At 44.4% G+C, this 27,546-nt stretch overlaps 1 protein-coding gene across 1 annotated transcript; it reads left to right on the top strand.

The window, feature by feature from the left end:
- Window positions 1-541: 541 nt before the first annotated feature.
- On the top strand, window positions 542-10,572 carry LOC115480370 (gap junction delta-2 protein-like). Its single transcript, XM_030219015.1, has 2 exons — window positions 542-670; window positions 9,741-10,572. Exons 1-2 carry the CDS (start codon window positions 600-602, stop codon window positions 10,570-10,572), a joined length of 903 nt encoding a protein of 300 aa, XP_030074875.1. The 5' UTR covers window positions 542-599.
- Window positions 10,573-27,546: the final 16,974 nt, after the last annotated feature.

Genomic DNA, 27,546 nt, shown 5'->3' on the forward strand with positions numbered 1-27,546 from the left:
TCAGCTGTTCCTAACAAAAAATAGGTGAATAGCAGCCCATTTCATATTATTACCTGCTCTAGAGCAGATTATTTGATGTTGTGTGTATCAAAGGAAGGAGCTGTTATTAAGGTAAAACCCTACATTTATATATAGAATTGGTGCACCCAGTCACTCGCCTTGGATGTTAACACACAAGGATTCTGCCTCCACTCCCAGCTCCCCCCTCCTCTTTCCTTTCGCCCTGATTAGAGGAGAGTGATTGTGGAACAGGCAAGAGGAGGGGGGGGGAAGCTGGGAAAGGAGGCAGATTTCTGCAGATCCTCACCAATGACAGCAGCCTGCCGTCCTTCGGGCTTAGGCAGGTGGCAGTGAAGCTGCCCGTGTACCAGTCGGGTGGGTGGTTCACAGCTCCCCATCTGTGAACGGGAAGAGACGGGAGGGGGAGGGGGAGTGGAGGGAAGATGCTCTGGTTGGATGCCCTGACAAGCCAGGGGGCTCCCTTCACAGCCCCTATGCCTTCAGTGGAGGATGGGGAGCAGCGGTGAGCAAGCCGCTGGCTGAGAGGGTGCATTTCCCCGTGGGGTGCTGTGCCCTCGGAGGGGGTGCGGGCAGTCGCTATGGGTGAGTGGACAATATTGGAGAGGCTTCTGGAGGCTGCTGTGCAGCAACACTCGACCATGATAGGAAGGTAAGGAGCCAGCAGCAGCAGCGATCTCCTTTCAGCTTCTCCGTCCGTGTCACCCGCCCTCCTCTGGTATTTTCAGCTCCCTGCGCGCTCTGCGTTTTGTTGAAGTCTCCTCCTGGATTCTCAGTCAGCCCTTGCGTTCTCTCTCCCTTCTGCTGGAGTCTCTGCCAGTATGGTCAGCCCCTATATTCTTTGCATTTGTTTTTTCTGCAATGTGCTCCAATTTTTTCAGCCCTCTGCATTTTTCAGCAGCGGAGTGTCCGCTCCAGTGCAGCTGCGAGTAAAATCACCAGCGTCTCTCTAGCAATATCCCGGAACGTCTCATGCAGAAACGTGAGAGACGCTGGGCACAGCACCGGGAGAAGTCGAGGTTTGGTGAGGGGCTATGGGCTTTTGATCCTCCCCTCCCCCCCCCCCTTGTCTGAGGGGTTTAGCTCTTCATCTGTCTTTCAACCTAGCTCTTATCCCCAGGGAGCAGGGGGTAGAGGTTAGGGTAGGTGACGGGTGGAGAAAGTAAACCCTAACGTTTACAAAAGTAGGTGACAGCCACTTCTGACATGCAGTGTCCAGGAGCAGAGATGGCTCTTCTGTGCAATGGTGGTCTTGTAGAGGATGTGCCAGTTTAGTGAAAGCTATTCGCTCAGCAAACAGGGATCCCAAAGGTGATGCCAGGGACACAGGACTTAAGATGCTAGGCAAGGTGAGAAGTGCCAAAATCATGCCCCCGATTTACTGGATGGCCATATCAGTCGATGTGCAGGAAGTATGCTTCAGCGTGCGAGGTGAATTGTAATCATTGTCATTATCCTAATTCTTGTTAATTAGTGGGCGGTGTGTGTAACGAGCACAGGATGAAAGCATGCTGAGGAAAATCATGGCACTGCCGAGTGGTGCCTGCAAACAGGATTAATTAACGCTGTGTGCTGGCACCAAAGAGGGGGAACTGGTGAACACACCAATCCTGGGGAGGGGGAGATGAAGGTGTGAGGACAGAACGGCAGATGATAAGAGAGATTGGGGCATCAGGGACCAGCTTGGTTACATGCTGATTTATAATGAGAAATTTAAACGAGGTTTTTAGGAGATAGGCTCTTTAAGACTGGGTAACTCAGAGGATGGGTACAGGGACATATACAGCCTGCCACCTCGCTAATTCAGGGGATGCAGATCATGTCACTTCTAGGAATGGAGGGGCTCAGGGGATCCGCACAGGGATGCAAAGCCTGCCACCACCCCTAAGGGACTAGGGAACTCACAGGATGGGCACAGCAACCCAGAGCTGGTCACTTCTATGACTGGAGGGCTCAGGGGATTGGCACAGGGTTACACAATCTGGACTGGATAATTGAGGGGATGACCGCAAGGGTGTACAGTCTGTTACTCTATGATTGGATAAGTCAAGGAATGGGTACTAGGACTGGATGGCTTAGAGGGACAGGGACAGGGATACAGAGCCCTGTCACTTCTAGGATTAGACAACCCAGGGAATGGGTGCAGGGATGCCTCTATATGTGGAGAGCACGGGATGGGGACAAGGATCCCCCGTCATTCCCTTGCGTTTGTGTCCTGTTGTTCATGGCAGCAGGACTTTTTTCAAGGGAAACTGGCAGCTTTTCCATTGTTTGATAAAATTGACCCATGATCCCCAAGTATTAATGAAAAAGCCCAGCCTGTGCTCACCAATTCTGCCTTTTCATAGATTCTGTGACTGGCATTTGAGTATTGGCAACTTTTTTTGTTTAAAAAAAATGCACTGGTAGATGCAGAGTACAGATGAGATGAAGGAAGTCCAGAGGACTTCACCTATTAGTGATATTTTTGGGGGGGTCACACAGGGTCTCTTCCTGTCTCTCTGAGGGGAAGCAACTTGTTGGATTCTGTCCTTCTTTTGCCACTGGTCAGTTGCAACCAATAATGTTCTACACTGATGCCTGACCTGTCTCGCTGCACCTCACGCCTGGAATAGACTTACCGAGCCTGTACGTCTAGCCCCGTCTTTAGCCGTTTTTCAAGTCCAAACTCAAAACCCACCTCTTTACCACTGCTTTTGACTCCTAACTCACTTGCCCTGTCCTTTATCCTCACCTCTTTATTCCCTTACCCTTAATTGATCTGTCTGTTTACCTGTCTTATCTAGATTGTATGCTCTTTGAGCAGGGACTGTCTTTTGTGTATGCTGTACAGCACTGCGTATGCCTTGTAGCGCTATAGAAATGATAAGTATTGTGTTGACACTGTAAGTAGTATACGACTTTAAATGTTGTTTTCACATGAGCGTAACTCTTAATACTTCCAGTTATTAATCAGACCTCAATACTTCCACTCCTGGTCTGTCACCCTCTGGGGTGTATTAGAACCTTTTTTTTCAAAAGGATTCCAGGGAACTATGTGGAGTTGATCTTATCATTGGTCTGTTTTATTTGCCTTCAATGTAAACATCAATGGAAAAAAACTCCTTCTGAGAAAAACCATTCATGTTACATTGTAATTGATAGTGAAGGGTAAAGCAAAGATGGAACATATAGACAGGTAAGAAAGTAGGAAGAATTAGAAAGTAAGGTGATTGATTTAAAGAAACTTGCACACGTGGGACATGATGAGACCTGCTATACCCAGGCAGAGAACCCCGAACGCCAGTATACCAACTCCAGGTAACCAGTTCCCACTGCAGCTCCTTGTGACTCTGGGCAAGTCACTTAACCCTCCATTGCCCCCGGGTACAAAATAAGTACCTGTATATTACCTATCTGTATGTTCCATCTTTACTTATACCCTTTACTATCAATCAAAATGATCTATTACGTATTGTGTTGACACTGTAAGTAGTATACGACTTTAAATGTTGTTTTCACATGAGCGTAACTCTTAATACTTCCAGTTATTAATCAGACCTCAATACTTCCACTCCTGGTCTGTCACCCTCTGGGGTGTATTAGAACCTTTTTTTTCAAAAGGATTCCAGGGAACTATGTGGAGTTGATCTTATCATTGGTCTGTTTTATTTGCCTTCAATGTAAACATCAATGGAAAAAAACTCCTTCTGAGAAAAACCATTCATGTTACATTGTTGGTCAATTTACATTTCTACACCCTGTGAAAACACACTATTCCTTCTGCCGGACATCTGTACTTTATCTAAATTCTGCCTTGATGTCTCAGTGTTTACACCACATTCAAATGCTTTTAATCTCAGGAATCTCAGGAAGAAAGCTCACCTGACTGAGAGCCAGATGCACTAAAGTTGTCGGTAATTCCCGTTCCCTATCGATTCCATAGCGAATCGGTAGGGAACGGGAATGCATCAACGATAGGGAATGCAAATGAGCTACTCGTTGTAGCTCACTTGCATTCGCTATTTTCCTCGGTTGCCAGTCGGAGAATCAGGACGTCCCTTTCGATTATGCACCTCTTCCTGGTCTCTTCAGCCAATGAAAGCGGGTTTAGCTGGCTGTTGTCAGCGAAACGCGCTCTGATTGGCTGAAGAGACCAGGAAGAGGTGCATATTTGAAAGGGACGTCCTGATTCTCCGGCAGCCAGGAAAATAGAAAACTTTTGCTGTGGAGGGGTAAGTGGTGCGGCGAAGACAAAATAGAAGGGGGGAAAAAACACGAGCGCCGGCAGAGCAAAAAATGGCGAAAAAAAGACGTCTCTCACAAGCGCAGGGAGAGTACGTCCATAAAGGATGCCCCTCACATGCGCTCCCTGCTTTTATTTTTCTTTTTTACCTTTTTTGGGGGGCCCTTTTCCTTTCCGATTCCCTCACAGGAGCCCTAACGAGAGGTGCAGACCTCCCGTTAGGGTTCCTACGGTAAGGGAATCGGAAAAACGGTAGTGCATCTCATTATAATGGGCTACAACAGTAGTGCAGCTCATTATAATTTGAATAATTTGCATTCCATTTTCGTTGCCTGCTACCTTGGCAGGGAAAATGCCCTTAGTGCATGCCCCCCCCCCCCCCCCGGTAAACTACTTGCGTTTTAAACTGGCTGGAACCAGTTTAAAACGCAAGTTGTGGGCTCGTTAGGTTTAGTGCATCTGGCCCTGAGAGAAGCAGAGAGAGGAGCTATAACATCCCAGCCCGCTGGAGAATACTGAAGAAAACATAAGATGGGGTGGGGGTTGGACAGGGTACTGGAATATCCGTGAGATTAAAAGCATTTGAATGTGGTGTAAACACTGAGACATCAAGGTAGAATTTAGATAAAGTACAGATGTCCGGCAGAAGGAATAGTGTGTTTTCACAGGGTGTAGAAATGTAAATTGACCAACAATGTAACATGAATGGTTTTTCTCAGAAGGAGTTTTTTTCCATTGATGTTTACATTGAAGGCAAATAAAACAGACCAATGATAAGATCAACTCCACATAGTTCCCTGGAATCCTTTTGAAAAAAAAGGTTCTAATACACCCCAGAGGGTGACAGACCAGGACTGGAAGCATTGAGGTCTGGTTAATAACTGGAAGTATTAAGAGTTACGCTCATGTGAAAACAACATTTAAAGTACCCTTGGAATTAATTAATTATAGATTATAAGTAGAAATCAAACAAAATAAAACATGGAAAAGAAAATAAGATGATACCTTTTTTATTGGACATAATTTAATACATTTCTTGATTAGCTTTCGAAGGTTGCCCTTCTTCCTCAGATCGGAAATAAGCAAATGTGCTAGCTGACAGTGTATATAAGTGAAAACATTCAAGCATTACTATGACAGTCTGACAGGGTGGGAGGAGGGGGGTGGGTAGGAAGTATGCATGGGGACATCAAAGCATATCATTGATATTCTAACAGGATGGGTGTGGATAGGTGAGGGGTGGGGTGATCAACAGAAACATACAGCTTTATGGTTTATAATGGGCTAGGAACCCCAGATCCACTGTCAGCTAGCACATTTGCTTATTTCCGACCTGACGAAGAAGGGCAACCTTCGAAAGCTAATCAAGAAATGTATTAAGTTATGTCCAATAAAAAAGGTATCATCTTATTTTCTTTTCCATGTTTTATTTTGTTTGATTTCTATAGATTCTACATGGAATGTTGCTATTCCACTAGCAACATTCCATGTAGAAGTCAGCCCTTGTAGATCACCAATGTGGCCGCGCAGGCTTCTGCTTCTGTGAGTCTGACGTCCTGCACGTGCAGGACGTCAGACTCACAGAAACAGAAGCCTGCGCAGCCTTCTACATGGAATGTTGCTAGTGGAATAGCAACATTCCATGTAGAATCTCCAATAGTAGCAACATTCCATGTAGAATCTCCAATGGTATCTATTTTACTGTCATAGTAATGCTTGAATGTTTTCACTTATATACACTGTCAGCTAGCACATTTGCTTATTTCCGATCTGAGGAAGAAGGGCAACCTTCGAAAGCTAATCAAGAAATGTATTAAGTTATGTCCAATAAAAAAGGTATCATCTTATTTTCTTTTCCATGTTTTATTTTGTTTGATTTCTATTGATAACCTTAAGAGTGGACTAACACGGCTACCACACTCCTCTATTATAGATTATAAAAAACCAGGGGACCCTAATATAAGGAAAAAGAAAGTAGTATACTAGGCCATACTTTGTATTGTTATTTGAATATTTTACTGCTGTAATTGCCTGTTGCTCATGTTTGATTTATTCTTACTGTACACCGTCTTGAGTGAATTCCATCAAAAAGGCGGTAAATAAATCCTAATTAATAAATAAAATAAATAAAAATGTAAACCACTTTGATTGTAACCACAGAGAGGAAGTATATCAAATCCCATCCCCTTTCCCTTTTATCAAACTTGACCTGACAGGTGCCTTTGTTCATCATTACCTGACTAGTAAGCCTCTGGAAGCCCCTGTGGTATACATTATCCACCTACTGGCCATTATCAAGAACAGTGACTGAGCTAGGGGGCACAAGCAAAGTAACACATTCCTGAATACCTGGCTTTGCAGAGTTCCTGAGACATCCTGCCATGCAAATAAGAGAGGCTGGAGGCACCTGAGTGACAGCTGTCCTCATTCCATCTGTAACACAGCACCTCCTGCCAGGTACAGGCACATGCAAGGACTTGACATAGTAACATAGTAGAAGACGGCAGAAAAAGACCCGCACGGTCCATCCAGTCTGCCCAACAAGATAAACTCGTGTGTATACCTTACCTTGATTTGTACCTGTTTTTTTCAGGGCACAAACCGTATAAGTCTGGCCAGCACTATCCCCTCCTCCCAACCACCAGCCCCTCCTCCCACCACCGGCTCTGGCACAGACCGTATAAGTCTGGCCAGCACTATCCCTGCCTCCCAACCTCCAGTCCCGCCTCCCACCACTGGCTCTGGCACAGACCGTATAAGTCAGCCCAGCACTATCCCTGCCTCCCAACCTCCAGTCCCGCCTCCCACCACCGGATCTGGCACAGACCGTATAAGTCAGCCCAGCACTATCCCTGCCTCCCAACCTCCAGTCCCGCCTCCCACCACCGGCTCTGGCACAGACCGTATAAGTCTGCCCACCACTATCTTCGCCTCCCCACCACCAACCCCTCTTCCCCCCACCGGCTCCACCACCCAATTTCGGCTAAGCTTCTGGGGATCCTTCTGGGGATCACTTCTAGCTTACAGAAGATCTGAACCGCCTTTATGAAGAGATTCACCCAAGGCGGTATACAGCGGGTACAGTTTAACATAAAACTTACAATTTTGTTAACAGCATAACAATAGTAAAATAACCAAGAATAAACATAAATACAATAAATGAGGTAAACTTGAAAACAGTAAATTGAAACCTAATAATAGAACTACCGTGAAACAGAGCCATGGAATTCAAATACCAGAGATATAATACAATGTTAGCATAATACTAACGATACACCTAATAAGCATGTATTAAAGCATTCAACAGGTAAATCCGTTACAGGAGCACTCAATAGCATTGCAAGTCATTCTTAGCTTACGGCTAATCTATTACAGGGGGTCCTACTGCCCCAATAGAAGTCATCGTTAAAAATTCTCTATTTGCACGACTCTTTCAAAATCACTTTTTTTTTTTTCTTGATCTGTTGTTAGTCCTGACCTCAAGTCGGTGGAAGTGGTGGAGACAAAAACAGTATCTGGAATTCAAGAGAACTTGGGACAAGTACATAGGATCTCTAAGGGAGTGATAGGTGGAGTAGATGGCATGGATGGGCAGACTGGATAGGCCATAAGGTCTTTATCTGCCTACATTTTTCTATCTGTTTACACAAGCTTACTTCTCATAACATTTTCCTGTGGGTCAGACTCGAGAGTCTGATTGCGGTAAACGTAGATTTTAGAGTAAATTATGGTATTTCTTTCTTGGTTTGGGTACTTTCCTGCTGTTTTAGAATATGGCATCCTTTCTGCCTGTTTTCAATAAGTTCATAATTGTATTATGTTTCTATTTTATTTTGTTAACCTTTCTGTTATACTAGGTATTATGTGCAGTATATTAAGCATCAAATAAACCATAAGCCATATACCATTTGCAAATACATGTTTTCACTTATATACACTGTCGGCTAGCACATTTGCTTATTTCCGATCTGACAAAGAAGGGCAACCTTCGAAAGCTAATCAAGAAATGTATTAAGTTATGTCCAATAAAAAAGGTATCATCTTATTTTCTTTTCCATGTTTTATTTTGTTTGATTTCTATAGATGCTACATGGAATGTTGCTGTTCCACTAGCAACATTCCATGTAGAAGTCAGTCCTTGTAGATCACCAATGTGGCCGCGCAGGCTTCTGCTTCTGTGAGTCTGACGTCCTGCACGCAGGACGTCAGACTCACAGAAACAGAAGCCTGCGCAGCCTTCTACATGGAATGTTGCTAGTGGAATAGCAACATTCCATGTAGAATCTCCAATAGTAGCAACATTCCATGTAGAATCTCCAATGGTATCTATTTTACTGTCATAGTAATGCTTGAAGGTTTTCACTTATATACACTGTCAGCTAGCACATTTGCTTATTTCCGATCTGAGGAAGAAGGGCGACCTTCGAAAGCTAATCAAGAAATGTATTAAGTTATGTCCAATAAAAAAGGTATCATCTTATTTTCTTTTCCATGTTTTATTTTGTTTGATTTCTGTTGATAACCAAATACATGCAGAAAGGAGTTTCTGAAGTGGAAAATAGAGAGACAGCAAGCAGAATCCATATAATATCCTTGTGGCAGAAATGTACCTTTCTAGAGAAAATTCAGACACACGAGGAACCAGAAGACATTTCTAAAATTAGATCTAATGAGTCTCGCTTTCTTCAGATCGAGGCAATCTCAAAAAGCTGCCGGTGCTGTTATTGGAATTATTCACACTAGCAGTAAGACATAGCCACTGTCCCAGGGGGACTGTCATTGTCACACAACTGAAACAGATGAAAAGCAGAAAGAGAAAAATGACTGGCTTTCCCTATCATTAGGTCCCAGTAGATGTCAGAGGTGAACATTATAACCTATACCTTGGCTGTTTCCCCCGAGGCATAACAAGCCAGTGGAAGGCAAACAATGCAAAGGAAAAGAAGCCTGCAGAGCAGACAGCAGTGTAAATCCCACAGGGACAACAAGGACACGCTTCCTCGAGAGGCAGAAATATGCTTTTTCTTTTTTTAGCTCAGCTTTGAAAAAACAAGCACATGTTCTCATTAAGCTGGGGAATAAATGCCAATTCCAAGACAGAGCTGAGCTTAGGCTTCACCAGCTGTAGCTTTTCTAGCACAGGGCCCAGTAACAGAAATGCTCCCTTCTGCGCCCCTTAACTTACAAAGGCCAGTTCTGTGGGAGCATTCTAGCAGGGGCATCTCTAGCACTTTCAACCCCTGATTTCTCAGCCTACTCCAGTATTTTCAGTACCTGGAAGCCCCTCAAAGGTATTGGGTCTTCGACAGAATTTTGAGAAAAGTCCATAATGTAGGCTTTCTGCTGAGGACAAGGCAAATTCCTCCCAGGAAGACACAAAGGAGGATTGCAAATTGACAATAACATGAAAAGTTGTCCTGCACGAATATAAGAATAACGCTGCTATGATTATTTTTGTATTTACACATCTTTTTTCTCTTTTCTCCTGGGGCCGTAGGATACTCCTGACAGTTGTGGTCATCTTTCGGATTCTGATAGTTGCCATTGTTGGGGAGACGGTATACGAGGATGAACAAACCATGTTTATGTGCAATACCTTGCAGCCTGGGTGTAACCAGGCCTGCTATGATAAAGCCTTCCCCATCTCTCATATCCGCTACTGGGTCTTCCAGATCATTCTGGTCTGCACCCCAAGCCTCTGCTTCATCACTTATTCTGTCCATCAATCAGCCAAGCAGAAGGACCACCGCTACTCCTTCCTCTACCCACTTTTGGAGAAGGACTGTGTAAAGGAGAGCAAGAAAGTGAAGAATGTCAATGGGATTCTACTCCAGAACCCAGATGGGTCTTCCAAGGAGGAACCTGACTGCCCAGAAATCAAAGAAATTCCCAGCACTCCACTGAGAACCACAAAAAGCTCCAAGGTCAAGCGCCAAGAAGGCATCTCCCGCTTCTACATCATCCAGGTGGTTTTCAGGAATGCTCTGGAGATTGGCTTCTTGGCGGGGCAATATGTCCTCTATGGTTTTAATGTCCCCGCCATCTTTGAATGTGACAGATACCCCTGTGTCAAAGAGGTGGAGTGCTATGTGTCAAGACCCACTGAGAAGACAGTCTTCTTAGTCTTCATGTTTGCTGTCAGTGGGATTTGTGTGCTTCTCAACCTTGCCGAACTCAACCATCTAGGCTGGCGGAAAATCAAGACAGCCATGAGGGGGGTGAAAGCACGGAGGAAGTCTACCTGCGAAATGAGGAAGAAGGACCTGTCCCCTCTGGCTCAAGTGCCTACTCTGGGAAGGACACAGTCCAGTGAGTCAGCTTACGTTTGATGTTGTGTTCCTGTTGAATAGCTTTATGACATTTCTAAAAGACTCCTTTGGCTTGCACAGATCCAGGAAGCCACCCAGGCCTCGGCAACTCCATCTTCCAGACTGGAACACCACCATGGCAGGACTCTGAGGATCTCTTTTTACCCATCATTCACTATGCCCGTAAGAAGAGTAGCAGTCCTTGGCGCGGGGGTGGGGGAAACAGGCTACAAGTGAGGTAAGACTGTTACTCATTGGAGTATGCATCAATGGACTGACAGACTCAATGGAAACATGCATGAACAGGCTAATTTATTAATTCTTTTTGTGTGCCCTTTTCCTTCCTCTTAATTTGTCCCTATTCTTCCAGCGTCAACCTGGAGGAATCCAGCAGATTCTGTATAGCCACACTGGGCTCAGCTATGGAATCATCACCATCACTGCTCTCCTGTTAGCCCTCATCCTAGTTCTTCCTTACTATGCATGGGAACAAAATTTGACTGTGATAGTTAAGTGCTCAAAACCTTCCTATTATTCCACTGACTCACTTGTCCACTTCCCTACCACAAACATGATAGCCAAGACTAGCCAAGGTAATGGGCTGAAGCCCAGGTCTTCCACCAAGCAGCTTTTTAAAAGATATATGGGTCAATACTCAAAAGAACTTATCTGGATAACAACACGTGTTATCCAAAAAAAAAAATACTGTTTACTGCAATATTCAGCTGCACTATCCGGCAATGTTCCCGCTAAACTGTGAGAGAATCCTCCAAACACATTCCTGCCAGTGGGGGAGGGGGTGATACTTCAAAACTGTGTTTTCAATCACTAGGAACAGGCAGGTCCTCTGGAGTACTGCAGACTTTGCCTGTCCCTTTCTTTTGAAAATGTAGAGGAGTGTGGTAGCCGTGTTAGTCCACTCTTAAGGTTATCAATAGAAATCAAACAAAATAAAACATGGAAAAGAAAATAAGATGATACCTTTTTTATTGGACATAACTTAATACATTTCTTGATTAGCTTTCGAAGGTTGCCCTTCTTCGTCAGATCGGAAATAAGCAAATGTGCTAGCTGACAGTGTATATAAGAGAAGAACATTCAAGTATTACTATGACAGTCTGACAGGGTGGGAGGATGGGGGTGTCATAGTAATGCTTGAATGTTTTCACTTATATACACTGTCAGCTAGCACATTTGCTTATTTCCGATCTGACGAAGAAGGGCAACCTTCGAAAGCTAATCAAGAAATGTATTAAGTTATGTCCAATAAAAAAGGTATCATCTTATTTTCTTTTCCATGTTTTATTTTGTTTGATTTCTATTGATAATTTTGAAAATGTGATATTAAAACAGCACCCCCGCTGGTAGGAACGTAGATGGAGGACTTCAGCACAGTTTAGAGGGAGCATTACTATCCGGAAAATTGCCACTAAATGTCTATATACCTCCTAATTCTATATATAGCGCTCAAAATTGTTTGCACAGACATGGGCACGTGTCCAAATTGTATGCGCAATTGAGCTGCTGCCCATGCTGCCGCTGTCACCGAGCCAGGCGGGCTACAGGAGGATATGGGCCCCCCTGCAGCCAGGCCAGGCTTGGTGACAGTGGCAGCATGGGCAAGCAGCTCATTTCCTCACCCCCTCTTCACAAACCCCTTGAAGACTCCCCAACCTTCCCCCATCCCCTCCTAACAGAGAAAATGCAAAATCTAGTTTGTTATTGTTTTCAATGACGTTTGCTATAATGTTGGATGAACGAAGTTGGCAGCAAACTCCACCCACTGGCTTCAGCCAATATAGGATTAGATTCTATATATCACAGCTAAAATATCAGCGCCAAAATGAAATTTGCCTAAGTGTATTCTATAACGTACGCCATAATTTAAGTGTACTTCATAGAATAAGCCTAAATTTCCACATGGTATATAGAATATGCTGAGTGCTGCTCCATGCGACTAAATTTAGTCATGTACAATTACGCCAAGTAAAATCTGAGTAATTTCTGGTGCCTAAATTATGCGCAGACCAGGTACATTTTGTAACAATGCACATAGATTTTAGAAACACCCATGACCCACCTATTCCACACCCATGGCCACGCCCACTTCTCAACTACGTGACTTAGAATTTACGTGCAGAACCATCTAAGTGTATTCTGTAATGTGGAGTGCGTAAATTCTAATTAATGTCCATTAGTGCTGATAATTGGTTGTTAACACCCAATTATCAGCGCTGATTAGCTTGTTAACCAATTAGCTTATGCACATTTACACTTTGATTTCCGTGCGGAAATCTTGGTATGATATATAGAATCTCAGGGATAATGGGCAAGATAGGCTCATGCCGTCTCCTGTCATTAAACCTCCTTGGTAGGTTCCCTTGAGTCCTGCAGAACTTGCCTTTCCCTCACTATTGAAAACGTGATAGTAAAAACAGCTCCCCCCCACTGGCAGAACTCTAGATGGAGGACTCGCACTCGGCTTAGAGGGAACAGTGGTGCCAGGGTGGAACGTGGGCGGAGCCAGGGCAGTCTTGGAACTCACCCAGATAGTGGAAATATTTAGTCTGATATCCATGTAATTTAGACAGATAAAAGACTGCCCTAGCTTATCTAGATAGAGGAATGAATATTATCCAGATAGTGGCACTGAATATCTTTTGACCACTACAACCAGCACTTAAAAAAAAAAAAATACTGATCGTGGTGACTGCTTGTTGACCTAATTTCAATACTCTCTGGTCTTTTCAAACTAATTTTAATGTCCTCAGCTGTTTTACTTGGCCTCTGATTTTTTTGTGATTTCTTCCTTTAAGCAGCAAAAGGCTCTAGTGACCCTCCCACTCCCACCCAGACCCTTGGTTCTGTTTCAATAGCATGCAAGCACTGGACCAGCCGATGGTAAGTGCAAACTTGCAGAAGATTCCGGGTTCTGATCCCTGGTTGGGACTTTAGCTGCCCAGGTCAGTTGGGGATGATGTGAAGGCAGCTTTTGTAATGTTTGGGCGAGAAGCACTTGTAGTCATTGCGTGGAGGTGATCCCTTGATGGGCGGAGTCAGGGCTTATGGTTGTAAGGTTCCAAAGGGAAGAAGCGATACGTCCCCAGTCCTGCATAGCTGTTGAAATGACCCAATAGAGGGGGTTTTATTGGGGGGAGGGAAGAGGGGAAGGGAGGGGGGAAAATCCACAGGCAGGTAGTGAAACTCATGCCTCATAGTGCCAGATTCCAGTTTGTTTTCAAATGAGCTGCAAGAAAAAAAAAACTGTGGAGTCATATTTTTAATCTATCTACCTATATTTATATCTATATGGTGCAAGCATTATTGTAATGGTCATATAGCTTCTAAAAGTAAAGCCTTCCTTTTCACATTACACTCATTGTAAATAATGGGCAGGGTACCTCTGGAAGCGTACATTACACCCGACAACCTAATGGAATTATGGAAGCACCTTATGTAATCTTTACTGCTCTATGCTTCCATTTCCAATGAGGGTGGAGAGTTATCAACGTGGGCAACCATTAAGACATGCTGTTATTTTACTGTTAACCCCAGTTATTAGGTCTCATTGGATAACATGGAACCTGAGTTTGTGGTAAAATAACCCATCTTAATGGTAGCCCGATAACTATACCCCTTATTAACAGTTCAGAATATTCCACAGAGGAATGTCTCCTTACAAGAGCATTTCATTTCTGTGATAAGAACATTGCCCTCGTTCCAAAAGCATCTCGCTTCCAAGAGCTGCGCTTAAGAGGACGGTCCGGGAATGGGAACAGACCTTCCAAAGTCTCAACACTTTCCTTCCTATGGAAGCAATTCCTGTTATAAGAACATTCTGCTTTCTAAATAAAGGTCAAATGCGCTAATGGAGGTTTTCCTCCCCAAATGTTGATTAGTGTTTCTGGCCTGAGTCATCTTTTCACAGTCCCTTCCTATGGAAGTCATTCTTGCTGTAAAGGATGCTTTGCTTTCAAGAACATCTGGCAGAAGACTCCGGGAGATGTTCTTATAGGAATAATTCACTGTAGACGCATGTACCGTATTTTTCGGACTATAAGACGCACCAGACCATAAGACGCACCTAGGTTTTAGAGGAGGGGAAATAGGAAATTTTTTTTTTCCTTTTTCCCTCCTCTAAAACCTAGGTGCTCCGGTGCGTCTTGCCCGAATCCCTCCCTCCGAGTTCGGGATCGCCCTCCCCCCCCCCCCCCCCGGCCCTGTCACCACTTCTCCCTACTCACGTCACGTGATCTTCCCAGGTGGTCTAGTGACGTCGGGGCAGGAAAGAGAATTGAAGTCTCGGTGACCATTTTGAATCTCGCCGAGACCGTCAGGCTGCATACAGGAGGATGGAGAGCAGCGCGCTGGGCAGGAAAGAGGGGGCTCTTTCCTGCCCCGACGTCACTAGACCACCAGGGAAGATCGCGTGACGTGAGTAGGGAGAAGTGGTGACAGGGCCGGGGGGGAGGGCGATCCCGAACTCGGAGGGCGGGCGGCCAGCCAGCCAGCCAAATCTACCTTCGGACTATAAGACGCACCCCCCCCCCCATTTTCCTCCCAACTTTTGGGGGGAAAAAGTGCGTCTTATAGTCCGAAAAATACGGTAGGTCTTTACACAGAGGGCCAACCTTGAACTTGCCCTCAAAGCTAGGCTGAAATTCAACTTCCGCTGGGTGTGCTGCCCTCAGCTCCCTGCTGATGATGTGGGAATGGCTTGTACTTTTTGGGGGCAGCACGGTTTAATGTACTGTTCTGTACTGTACTATTAACGTCACAAAGCACAATAGCTGCTCTTTGTAAATAAAATGAAAAGGAATTTTTGTGTGTGTGTGATTGTTTGACTAGCATTGTTTTTGACAAGATGCCTGGACACAATTTGATGCTAATTAAACTTCTAAAATATAACAAAAATAAAAGGATTGATAATCAACAGCATTTATCGGTGTAGTAATATTTGCAACCTAGATAAATGCCCTTGAGAAAGACATCACTGGACATCATGAGTTTTGTTTCTAGAGGACGATCAAAACTGTTTTTTAAAAAAACATTTCAGACAAAACTGAATCTGTGGCGGAAATTTTCCACTCAGTTTCGGTCCAAACCAAAACTGGCCCGGTCCTCGTACTGGGAACAGCCCCCCACTCACTACCTCCCTCCCTCCATCCTTTCTCCTCTGCTGCACCCCACTCCTGAACCAGTGAAGCCCAAATCCCTCTTCCTTTCTTTCTTCTTTCTTTCCTTCCTAGTTTCCTCCTTCCCCAAGAACATAAGAAGCCTCCCTCCCAGGCCCACCTGTAGGCCACCCCTGCACCTGCTAGCTCCAATCTCAAAATGGCTGCTGTGACCTCCAGCAGCAATTTTGTGAGATGGCTGCTGGAAGTTGCAACAGCCATTTTGTCTGTGGACATAGGATGGGCAGGAGCAACTGGGGATCGCTCCTGGCCCAACTCATCATTAGACCACTAGGACAGTAAGGTAGGGGGAGGGGCCGGGGAGGAGGAGAGCCATGGGACAGAAAAGAAAGCTTTGGTTTTATCCAAAAATACAAGCATTTTCATCGGAAACTAAACAAGGCTGAATGCAGATTTTGAACCAGTTTTGGCTTCAGTACGGAAACGAAAATTCCGTTGGCCTCTATTGGTGTCCATAATGAGTCTGGACATTTATCAGGATCATTTGGGCAACCGGGCAGTGCCTGAGGGCCCAGAGGCTCTGCCCGGTTGCCCGCCGCCTCACACTACAGCCCCCATGGGGCCCTGGTGGTCTAGTGGTCGCTGCTGCTATTCTCCCTGGTTGCATTGCTGTGTTTACAAAATGGCTGCTGAGACTACCGAAGTCTCAGCAGCCATTTTGTAAACACAGCACCGTTTCGGGCAGAGTAGAGGCAGTAGGTGGACAGGAAAGAGGGGATTTATTTATTTATAAATTTATAAATAAATGCTCCCGAAGAAGCCACAGCCACTAGACCACCAGGGCCCTTCAAGCTGGGGGGGGGGGGGGGGGGGGGAGGCGACAGCGGAAACATGATGGGAGGGAGGCAGCACAGCAGGGGTGGGGCACTGGTGGTGGTGGCAACAGCATGGTGCCTGGGAGCCTAGAGTACTCTCAGTCCTCCCCTGACATTTATTATAGATTTTTGTATGCTGATCACAGAAATGGCATCACCATTTTTCAATAACGTATGGTTTTCCAGAATTTTCCTACGGCACATGTGCATGAACACAACATCTCTAGTAAACAAATGCGTTCAGTTTAAATATATTAGGATGTCATTTAGCCCTATTTTTATTCTAGGAGAAGTGGGTGAATCGTTATTGCAGGACCTGATGTTAATTAAATTAAAAATGTCATGAGAATATATTAATCATGCTGACACTTTCTGCTACATTTGCTGTGAGCTCTGTCGAAAGGTGCAAAGAAGAAACGTGACTCCATTGATGAAGAAGGTCTATGTATTTTGGAATTAAAGTTGGTGATCAAGACAAAAGCTGGGTTCCTTGTATTTGTTGTGCATCATGTGCGGTTAATCAGTTAATTCTGGAAACCACACCTTCAAAAAGATATAACCAGGATGAAGTCAGTCCAGAAGGTGGCTACTAAAATGGTCATGGTCAGTGATCTTCATTATAAAGTGTATGGGGACAGACCTAACGATCTCAATGGACCCAATATTCAGACCATGGGAGGTAGTCAGGATGCCTCTTGTGGTCGGCACTGAGCCCAGATATTTATTTATTTATTTATTGCATTTGTACCCCACATTTTCCCACCTATTTGCAGGCTCAATGTGGCTTACACAGTACAGTAAAGGCGTTTGCCAAGTCGGATGATAACAGATACAAGGTTATGTAGTGATCGAATGAGGTAGAACATAGCTGGCCACATTGATATTCAGCGCTGGCCGGCTAAGTTCAGAGTGGCCAAAGATGGATGTGATTACAGAATAAACTAGACACAAACTTCAGCGAATTTCCTTATAAATAGCAAAATATCAAGCTGAAAATTATTTTAATTAATGGAGGAAAAGACCTCAAATGTCTTGGCTCGGCAGCAGATAAAATTTCTGAGTGCCGGCACTTCATAGACGCCAATACTATCACTGGCCAAAGGCCTCTGTTTTTTATTGTGACTTTCATGATTCTTGTGATTTTTTTGTACTTTCTAGTATATACTTCAACATATCTTTTTCAGCGCTTATCTCATTCTTATGATCAAAGACATAATTTAACCATTTTAAGGCACTTAGCTTAGTTTTCTACCCAACAAGGCTCTCCGTTTCACTTCTCTTCCAAGCTTCGTCAGGGGACTAAGTACTTTTCAGTCTCGTTCTTATACCTGACCTTCAAACATGGCGTTCTATGGCTCACTAGACGCCAATCTTTTAAATATGTCTAGTGAGCCATAGAACACCATGTTTGAAAGTCGGGCATAAGAACAAGGAGCATGGGCTTACATTGTTAGGTATAAGTGGCCTCATTTCCTATAACCATGCAGGCTGAGATGCACAACATGGCCTCCTGGGAGCCTTAATAGAAACACCAATGCACCATTTTTATTAGGGTCTCACTGACTTCTCCAGCATGCCATCAGTTTTTAAGACGGAGACCTGCTAGAACTCTGATGTCCACACCTGAATCTTTGAAAAAGTCAGCGATATGAAACTTCAAGTTGGGCATTGAGGATAAGATTTCAAGGGGGGGGGACCCTAGCAGCAGTCTCAAACTCACCTTGGCTGTATGATTGAGCAACACATGGCGTTCTAATATGGAGATGTAAAGTTGGACATCATTGTTGAAAGATAGGCGCTGATCCTTTTATGAACTTTGATATGAGCCTGACGTGCATTTGGATATAGACATTGGATTATCTTTGATCTTTTGGACATTCAACTAAGTGTGGAGGTTTTTTGGGTCATATGATGTTGCGTCGGGCCCATGCCTTATAGTCCAATGATTCTGGGCTGGCTGGGTGGCGTTACTGATTCCCCTTTTTTCTCCACTTTATGTGTTGGGTGTTTCTGATTTAATTCAGAGTGACACTGGTTTCTATATCCATTGTTATGCACAGTGAGTGTGAAGCTGTGATTTTGGAGTTTCAAAGTGCATTTCATAGTGCCATATGGGTTTATAAGATATTTTTGCACAATTTATATATTTTCTGTTGGTGTACTACGAAGCCCGATGAATGAGAAGAAAAAGTGATGTCATCTGCATTACTGTTTTTCAATAGACTTAACTTTGACGATGAGCATATCTGAGGGCTTTTTGCTCATGTTTAATAAGTTTATTATAAATTATATTTGTTAAATTCAGGCTCAGCTAGTATTTGGCTACAACACTGGGGGGCCTTTTTACTAAGACATGCCTAAAAGTGGCCTGCACTGGTGTAGGCACATGTTTCAGACAAGTGCTGGTCCATTTCCTCAGTGCACCTGGAAAAAAAGGCATTTTTTTTTGTGCCGGAAAATGGACGTGCGACAAAATTAAAACCAGCGTGCATCCATTTTCAACCTGAGACCTTACCACCACCCACTGGCTTAGCGGTAAGGTCTCATGCACGAAACGGGCAGTAAGGGTTCATTGTGCGTAAACTGCCGGGTAAGCACCATGTGGTACAAAATATTTTCTACTGTGTGCTTTGGGCGCACACCAAAAATGGAATTACCGCCCAGGGACACGGTAGCCGAGCAGTGGTGCCTATTTGACGTGCATGGGATGCACGGAAGCGCCTACACACCTTAGTAAAAGGGCCCCTGGTTGTTTTAGTTTTTCCAGTTTGGATATTGGTCCAATGAGAAAAAGTAGGATTTTTAGTTTAGGCTCCAGGTTTAGAGCAGTGTCTTTCCCCCACCCCAGCCCCAGTCCGTGTGATCAGCAGCAGAGCTGCAGGAAGAACTGACATCCTTACAAGGCAAGGATGCAGCACCTGAGCTATTTCAGGCCAGACCCTGCGATAGTTAATTTGCACTTTTGAAAAGGCGAGATTTCATTTATATACATGGCTGCTATTTATAGCACCAGCTGTAACCCTGCCAATAACTCCACATCTTGCCAGGGTACAGAGGCTGAGAGCAGAGTAGCTAGCTGGCTGGCTGCATCCTCCAGTTGGCTGCATGTCTCTCCAAGGTACCAGAGCGGAGAAGCTCAGCTGGCAGATTAACTGCACCCTGCACTTGGCTGCATATCTCTGCAGGGTACTGAGGCTCACAGCAGAGTAGCCGACTTGCTAACTGCATCCTCCCTGGGCCAGACACAACACTCCATCCCTATATACAATACCATACAGGAGATATCACATGCACCAGTGGTTTCAAGTACAGAGTGGTTAAGTGATAGATGTCAGGGAGGTCTGATTTTTAGGTAGGGACAAAACTGGAATAAAACCTTTCATCAACAAGCCTCTACCTTTCTATCTGGGCTCAGCTCTCAGCTATAAACACTGAGCAGGGAATTCTGCTGATTAGATTTGTTTTTAGCTTTGACTTTCTGGGCAACTCCTTTCTTCTCTTACTGTGTTGATTGTCCCTGCACCAGTGTGCACAGCCTGCCACCTTCGGCATCCCACACACACACAATACCACATAAACTGCGAACACCAAAATCACTTACACCAAAGCAGAGGACTCCCTGAAATATGCAGAGCAAGCTGCTCAGCACCTGAATAATTCCACACATTATGCTAATTCCACACATAGCACACAGAAATCAATTATACTTACTCACTGCCTTTCTGTGTCATCTTGCAGTTAAGTAGGTACATTGGCGCAAGTGAGTGGGCAAGGAGTTCCAAAGTTCAGGGCTTGGTTATGATGTAATTCCCCTGTAGGTTGAGACATTGAGGGCACTGAAGATGCACAGATCTGACTGCCGGAGGGGGGGGGGGGGGGGGGGAGGGGAGGGAACTAAGATAGCAGACTAGATACAGGGGCTTGTCTGTGATGCAGTGTGCGATTGGCAGCCAGAGGGCATTTTTAAGGTCAGGAGTGACGTGATCAAACTTTTTTAACCCATTGCTAATTTTAATAGCTGTATTTTGAACAAGTCTTTGACGATCTTTAACTCAAGAGTCTCATATAAAGTTGAATTGCAATAGTCTAGTTGACTAATTACAAGAGAATACCTGATTATATTCAAATCAGGGGAATATATCGGACACTGAATGGACCTAATCAATAGAAGTTTGAAAAAGGAACATTGCATAACTTCTGATAGCCGAGGTTGGAAAGAAAGTTTGGAATGATTACTCCTAAAAGTCAGGCTGTCTGCAGTCAAATCTAAATGCAGCCACTTCTTGGGTGAATAGCTTAGCTTCTAACTTGTATAAAACGGTTTGCAAGGAAGAAAGACCTTTTATTAAATACTAGTAAAAAAGGCCCATTTCTGGAACGAATGAAACGGGCGCTAGCAAGGTTTTCCTAGGAGTGTGTATGTTTGAGAGAGAGAGAGCCAGAGTGAATGTGCGGGTGTGTGACAGAGTGAGACTGTCTGTGTGACAGTGTGTGTGTGAGAATGAGAGTGTGTGACAGGGCCCCCTCCCCTGTTCCTAATGCCCCTCACCCCATTCCCTCCCCTCCTTTTCCTCCTCCTTCCCACACTTTGGGTTCCTTAAAGCTTTGAAAAGTCTATGTACCCCCGTGGCCCTAATGCCCAGTATCCGGATACCCCACCGCTTTCCTCCTCACCCCTCCCCCAAGATGTAATACTTTCACATCCTTCATTTTTTAAAAAAAGTGTCCTATCTACCCTGTGTACAAATGCCCGGCATTCAGATTGTGTTCCTCTCGTAAATTTTCATTTCTTTCATTCATTCAGAACTTGCCCCCCCCCCCCCCCCCCCCCGAACACTTTTGGTTCCTTCAGTCTTTTAAAACTGTCCTATGTGTGCTAATGGCCAGCATTGAGATTGTTTTCCTGTCCCAAATTTGCATGTCTTTCAGTCATTCACAACTCCCCCCCCCACTTCTCCAGTTTAACACTTTCGTTTCCTTCAGTCTTTTAAAACTCTCCTATCTACCCTGTGTCCTAATGGCCAGCATTCAGATTGTTTTCATTTCCCAAATGTTCATGTCTTTCAGTTGTTCAGAACTCCCCCCCTGCCCCCATTTAACACTTTCGGTTCCTTCAGTCTTTTAAAACTCTCCTATCAACCCTGTGTCCTAATGGCCAGCACTCAGATTGTTTTGCTTTGCCAAATTGTCTGTCACCGATGTCACTGAGGTCAGTGCGTGCCTGCCTAGCAGACCACTTCCGGCAGGCACGGTCCCAAGCACATCCTGTTGGAGGTGAGAATTATTATATAGGAAGACATACATGCACTCCAACCCTCAGCAATTAAAGGCCAGTCTCTCATACTGAAGTCACTGGTACTTGACTGCTGGGCTCCATTTCTACCACAAGCTCCTGGAACAGGAGGGGCTGCTCGGGTCATGCTGTTACTGGACAGCACCTCAGCAACCTTTCAGCTGCTAGAAATCCCTGCGGCAGGTCACAGAAAAGATGGCAGCTGCCTGAAGAGAGATGATATCTCAAAGGTGTTATGAACAGGTAGGCGCTGAAGCATTAGCAGAGCAATAAGTGGGCAGAGATGGACAAAATTATGAAAGGAAGGTAGTTGAAAACTTATTTATTTATTTGCTGCACTTGTAGCCCACATTTTCCCACCTATTTGCAGGCTCAATGTGGCTTACAAAATGTTACGACAACATATACACATTATAGAATAAGAATTCCAGAATATAGATACAGATAGGTGCATAAGAGTATCATAGCAATCATATTAATGGAATAATTTTACAATTGTTACAAATAAGAGTGCATAAGTAAATCACGTAGGATTGGAAGTGGATTATTAGATAAACATAACATAGTGATATCAGGACAAGATATAATATTCAGTCATGAGGATGTAATTAAGATGAACAGATTAGGAAGGTTCCATAATAGTTGTAATTGGAATAATTTGGGAGTCAGATCGTTATGGGGAATCTTTTTTGTACGTCTTTATGAATAAGTCTTTAGTAATTTTCGGAAGGTTGTCAAGTCGTGTGTTGTTTTTATGGCGATTGGTAATTCATTCCATAGTTGTGTGCAGATGAATGAGAAACTAGAAGTGTGTATAGATTTGTATTGAAGTCCTCTGCAGTTGGGAGAATGAAGGTTTAAGCAGGTGTGTGATGAACTTTTGTTATTTCTCTCTGGTAAGTCAATTAGGTCTGACATGTAGGATAAGTACATAAGTACATAAGTAGTGCCATACTGGGAAAGACCAAAGGTCCATCTAGCCCAGCATCCTGTCACCGACAGTGGCCAATCCAGGTCAAGGGCACCTGGCACGCTCCCCAAACGTAAAAACATTCCAGACAAGTTATACCTAAAAATGCGGAATTTTTCCAAGTCCATTTAATAGCGGTCTATGGACTTGTCCTTTAGGAATCTATCTAACCCCTTTTTAAACTCCGTCAAGCTAACCGCCCGTACCACGTTCTCCGGCAACGAATTCCAGAGTCTAATTACACGTTGGGTGAAGAAAAATTTTCTCCGATTCGTTTTAAATTTACCACACTGTAGCTTCAACTCATGCCCTCTAGTCCTAGTATTTTTGGATAGCGTGAACAGTCGCTTCACATCCACCCGATCCATTCCACTCATTATTTTATACACTTCTATCATATCTCCCCTCAGCCGTCTCTTCTCCAAGCTGAAAAGCCCTAGCCTTCTCAGCCTCTCTTCATAGGAAAGTCGTCCCATCCCCACTATCATTTTCGTCGCCCTTCGCTGTACCATAAATGATCTTGAATGTAATACGATCCTTCAGTGGGAGCCAATGCAGTCTTTCTCTAAGGGGTCTGGCACTTTCATATTTTGCCTTACCGAATATCAATCTGGCTGTGGTGTTCTGGGCTGTCTGGAGTTTCTTGATGGTTTGTACCTTATATCCTGCATATAAGGAATTACAATAGTCCAAATGGCTCAGAACCAGTGATTGCACCAGTCCGCAGAATGTCTCTCTTGGGAAGAAAGGTCTTGCTCTTCTAAGCCTCCACATTGCATAGAACATTTTCTTTATGACATTTTTTATGCATCTCTAAGTCCCCTTGTGTTAGTTACAGTGGGGGAAATAAGTATTTGATCCCTTGCTGATTTTGTAAGTTTGCCCACTGACAAAGACATGAGCAGCCCATAATTGAAGGGTAGGTTATTGGTAACAGTGAGAGATAGCACATCACAAATTAAATCCGGAAAATCACATTGTGGAAAGTATATGAATTTATTTGCATTCTGCAGAGGGAAATAAGTATTTAATCCCTCTGGCAAACAAGACCTAATACTTGGTGGCAAAACCCTTGTTGGCAAGCACAGCGGTCAGACGTCTTCTGTAGTTGATGATGAGGTTTGCACACATGTCAGGAGGAATTTTGGTCCACTCCTCTTTGCAGATCATCTCTAAATCATTAAGAGTTCTGGGCTGTCGCTTGGCAACTCGCAGCTTCAGCTCCCTCCATAAGTTTTCAATGGGATTAAGGTCTGGTGACTGGCTAGGCCACTCCATGACCCTAATGTGCTTCTTCCTGAGCCACTCCTTTGTTGCCTTGGCTGTATGTTTTGGGTCATTGTCGTGCTGGAAGACCCAGCCACGACCCATTTTTAAGGCCCTGGCGGAGGGAAGGAGGTTGTCACTCAGAATTGTACGGTACATGGCCCCATCCATTCTCCCATTGATGCGGTGAAGTAGTCCTGTGCCCTTAGCAGAGAAACACCCCCAAAACATAACATTTCCACCTCCATGCTTGACAGTGGGGACGGTGTTCTTTGGGTCATAGGCAGCATTTCTCTTCCTCCAAACACGGCGAGTTGAGTTCATGCCAAAGAGCTCAATTTTTGTCTCATCTGACCACAGCACCTTCTCCCAATCACTCTCGGCATCATCCAGGTGTTCACTGGCAAACTTCAGACGGGCCGTCACATGTGCCTTCCGGAGCAGGGGGACCTTGCGGGCACTGCAGGATTGCAATCCGTATGTCGTAATGTGTTACCAATGGTTTTCGTGGTGACAGTGGTCCCAGCTGCCTTGAGATCATTGACAAGTTCCCCCCTTGTAGTTGTAGGCTGATTTCTAACCTTCCTCATGATCAAGGATACCCCACGAGGTGAGATTTTGCGTGGAGCCCCAGATCTTTGTCGATTGACAGTCATTTTGTACTTCTTCCATTTTCTTACTATGGCACCAACAGTTGTCTCCTTCTCGGCCAGCGTCTTACTGATGGTTTTGTAGCCCATTCCAGCCTTGTGCAGGTGTATGATCTTGTCCCTGACATCCTTAGACAGCTCCTTGCTCTTGGCCATTTTGTAGAGGTTAGAGTCTGACTGATTCACTGAGTCTGTGGACAGGTGTCTTTCATACAGGTGACCATTGCCGACAGCTGTCTGTCATGCAGGTAACGAGTTGATTTGGAGCATCTACCTGGTCTGTAGGGGCCAGATCTCTTACTGGTTGGTGGGGGATCAAATACTTATTTCCCTCTGCAGAATGCAAATAAATTCATATACTTTCCACAATGTGATTTTCCGGATTTAATTTGTGATGTGCTATCTCTCACTGTTACCAATAACCTACCCTTCAATTATGGGCTGCTCATGTCTTTGTCAGTGGGCAAACTTACAAAATCAGCAAGGGATCAAATACTTATTTCCCCCACTGTATGTAACTTTACTACAATATTATTGTAAGCCACTTTGAGCCTGCAATCAGTGGGAAAAAATGGGATACAAATGTGATAAATAAATAAATGTTTGATCAATTTAACATCACCCATCTTAGGTTCCTGCATTGTTCTGAATTTTCCTTTTACGAGCCAAAGGTTAGTGAATCAATGATCTGTTCTTCTTTGTGCTGTGCAGTTTTGGGTGCATGCAGCAGCTTTCTGTCTTTGCGATCATAGCTTCCCTCTTCACGGTTTTGCACTGACTACATTAGAAGAGAAGCATGACATGAGTAGGATCTCCTGATGCTGAATGTTTTACCGATAGGCACAGCTTGAAGCGTGGTAATTGTAAGATTTTGTGCTGTTTTCTTTTTTTCAGCATTCCTGTTTTGAAGTTTGCTTTTCATACTAGGTTTTCTTGAAGCTTGGTGGTTCCTGGAGGGCTAGTAGTGGAGGAACAGGAGATCATCTTTGGCAGCTTATCCTCTAGGACAGGGGTTCTCAACCCAGTCCTCGGGCCATACTTAGCCAGCCAGGTTTTCAGAATACCCACAATGAATATTCATGAAAAATTTGCATACTGTGCCTCCATTGTATGCAAATGTTTCTCATGCTTATTCATTATGGTCATCCTGAAAATCTGACTGGCTAGGTGGGTCCCAAGACCTGGGATGAGACCTGTCACTGTAGTAGTACCTGTAAGATGTGTCTGGGCAATATTAGCCCACAGTGCTCCACATTCCACCCCCCCCCCCCTTTATTTTTTTACTTTCAGAAATAAAAAAAAAAAATACCAAGTACACACTTGTTTAAGTAACACAGAGTTAGAAACTCTGCACTTACAAAAGTTTCCAATGACCTGTTTCTGGCCAGATCCAAAGGTCTCTATTCTATCCTCATCCTTCTCGATCTATCCGCCGCTTTTGACACTGTTGATCACAGCTTACTCCTTGATACGTTGTCTTCACTTGGATTCCAGGGCTCTGTTCTTTCCTGGTTCTCCTCCTACCTCTCGCTTCACACCTTTAGTGTACACTCTGGTGGATGCTCTTCCACTTCTATCCCACTACCAATCGGTGTACCTCAGGGTTCTGTTCTCGGTCCTCTCCTGTTCTCAATCTACTTCCTCCCTTGGCTCTCTGATATCATCCCATGGCTTTCAATACCATCTCTATGCTGACGACTCCCAGATCTATCTCTCTACCCCCAAAATCTCAACCAGCATCCAGACCAAAGTATCAGCCTGCCTATCTGATATCGCTGCCTGGATGTCTCAACGTTATCTGAAACTTAACATGGCCAAAACCGAGCTTCCCATCTTTCCCCCTAAACCCACCTCTCCTCTCCTCTCCTCCCTTTCTCTATTTCTGTGGATGGCACTCTCATTCTCCCTGTCTCATCAGCTCGTAACCTTAGGGTCATCTTCGACTCCTCTCTCTCCTTCTCTGCTCACATTCAACAGATTGCCAAAACCTGTCGTTTTTTTCTCTATAACATCAGCAAAATCTGTCCCTTCCTCTCTGAGCACTCTACCAGAACCCTTATCTACACTCTTATCACCTCCCGCCTAGATTATTGCAACCCGCTTCTCACCAGCCTCCCACTTAGCCATCTCTATCCTCTTCAATCAGTCCAAAACTCTGCTGTGTGACTCATTTTCCGCCAGTCGCTATGCTCACATTAGCCCTCTCCTCAAGCCACTTCACTGGCTCCTTATCCGTTTCCGCATTCAATTCAAACTTCTCTTACTGACCTACAAGAGCATTCACTCTACCGCTCCCCAGTACCTCTCCACTCGTCTCTCCCTACACCCCCCCCCCCCTCAGGTACTCTGTTCTGTGGAAAAATCTCTCGTCTGTCCCCTTCTCCTCTACTGCTAATTCCAGACTCCATTCCTTTTATCTCACTGAACCTCATGCCTGGAATAGACTTCCCGAGCCTGTACATCTAGCCCCATCTTTGGCCATTTTCAAATCCAGGCTAAAAGCCCACCTCTTTAACACTGCTTTTGACTCCTAACCACTACTCACTTCCCCTGTACCCTTTTATCCCCACCTCTTTAATTCCCTTACCTCTTAGTTGTTCTGTCTGTTTGCCTGTCCCATTTAGATTGTGAGCTCTTTGAGCAGGGGCTGTCTTTTCATGTATGGTGTACAGCGCTGCGTATGCCTTGTAGCGCTATAGAAGTGATAAGTAGTAGGAGTAGTAGAAACATACAATTTAAAAGTAAAACTGGAAAATCAAATTTAATTCTTAATTAAACCATAATTTAATTGTGTGTGTGTGTGGGG

The sequence above is a fragment of the Microcaecilia unicolor genome, chromosome 11 (genome assembly GCF_901765095.1).
Source record: "Microcaecilia unicolor chromosome 11, aMicUni1.1, whole genome shotgun sequence".
Classification (NCBI taxonomy): Eukaryota; Metazoa; Chordata; class Amphibia; order Gymnophiona; family Siphonopidae; genus Microcaecilia; species Microcaecilia unicolor.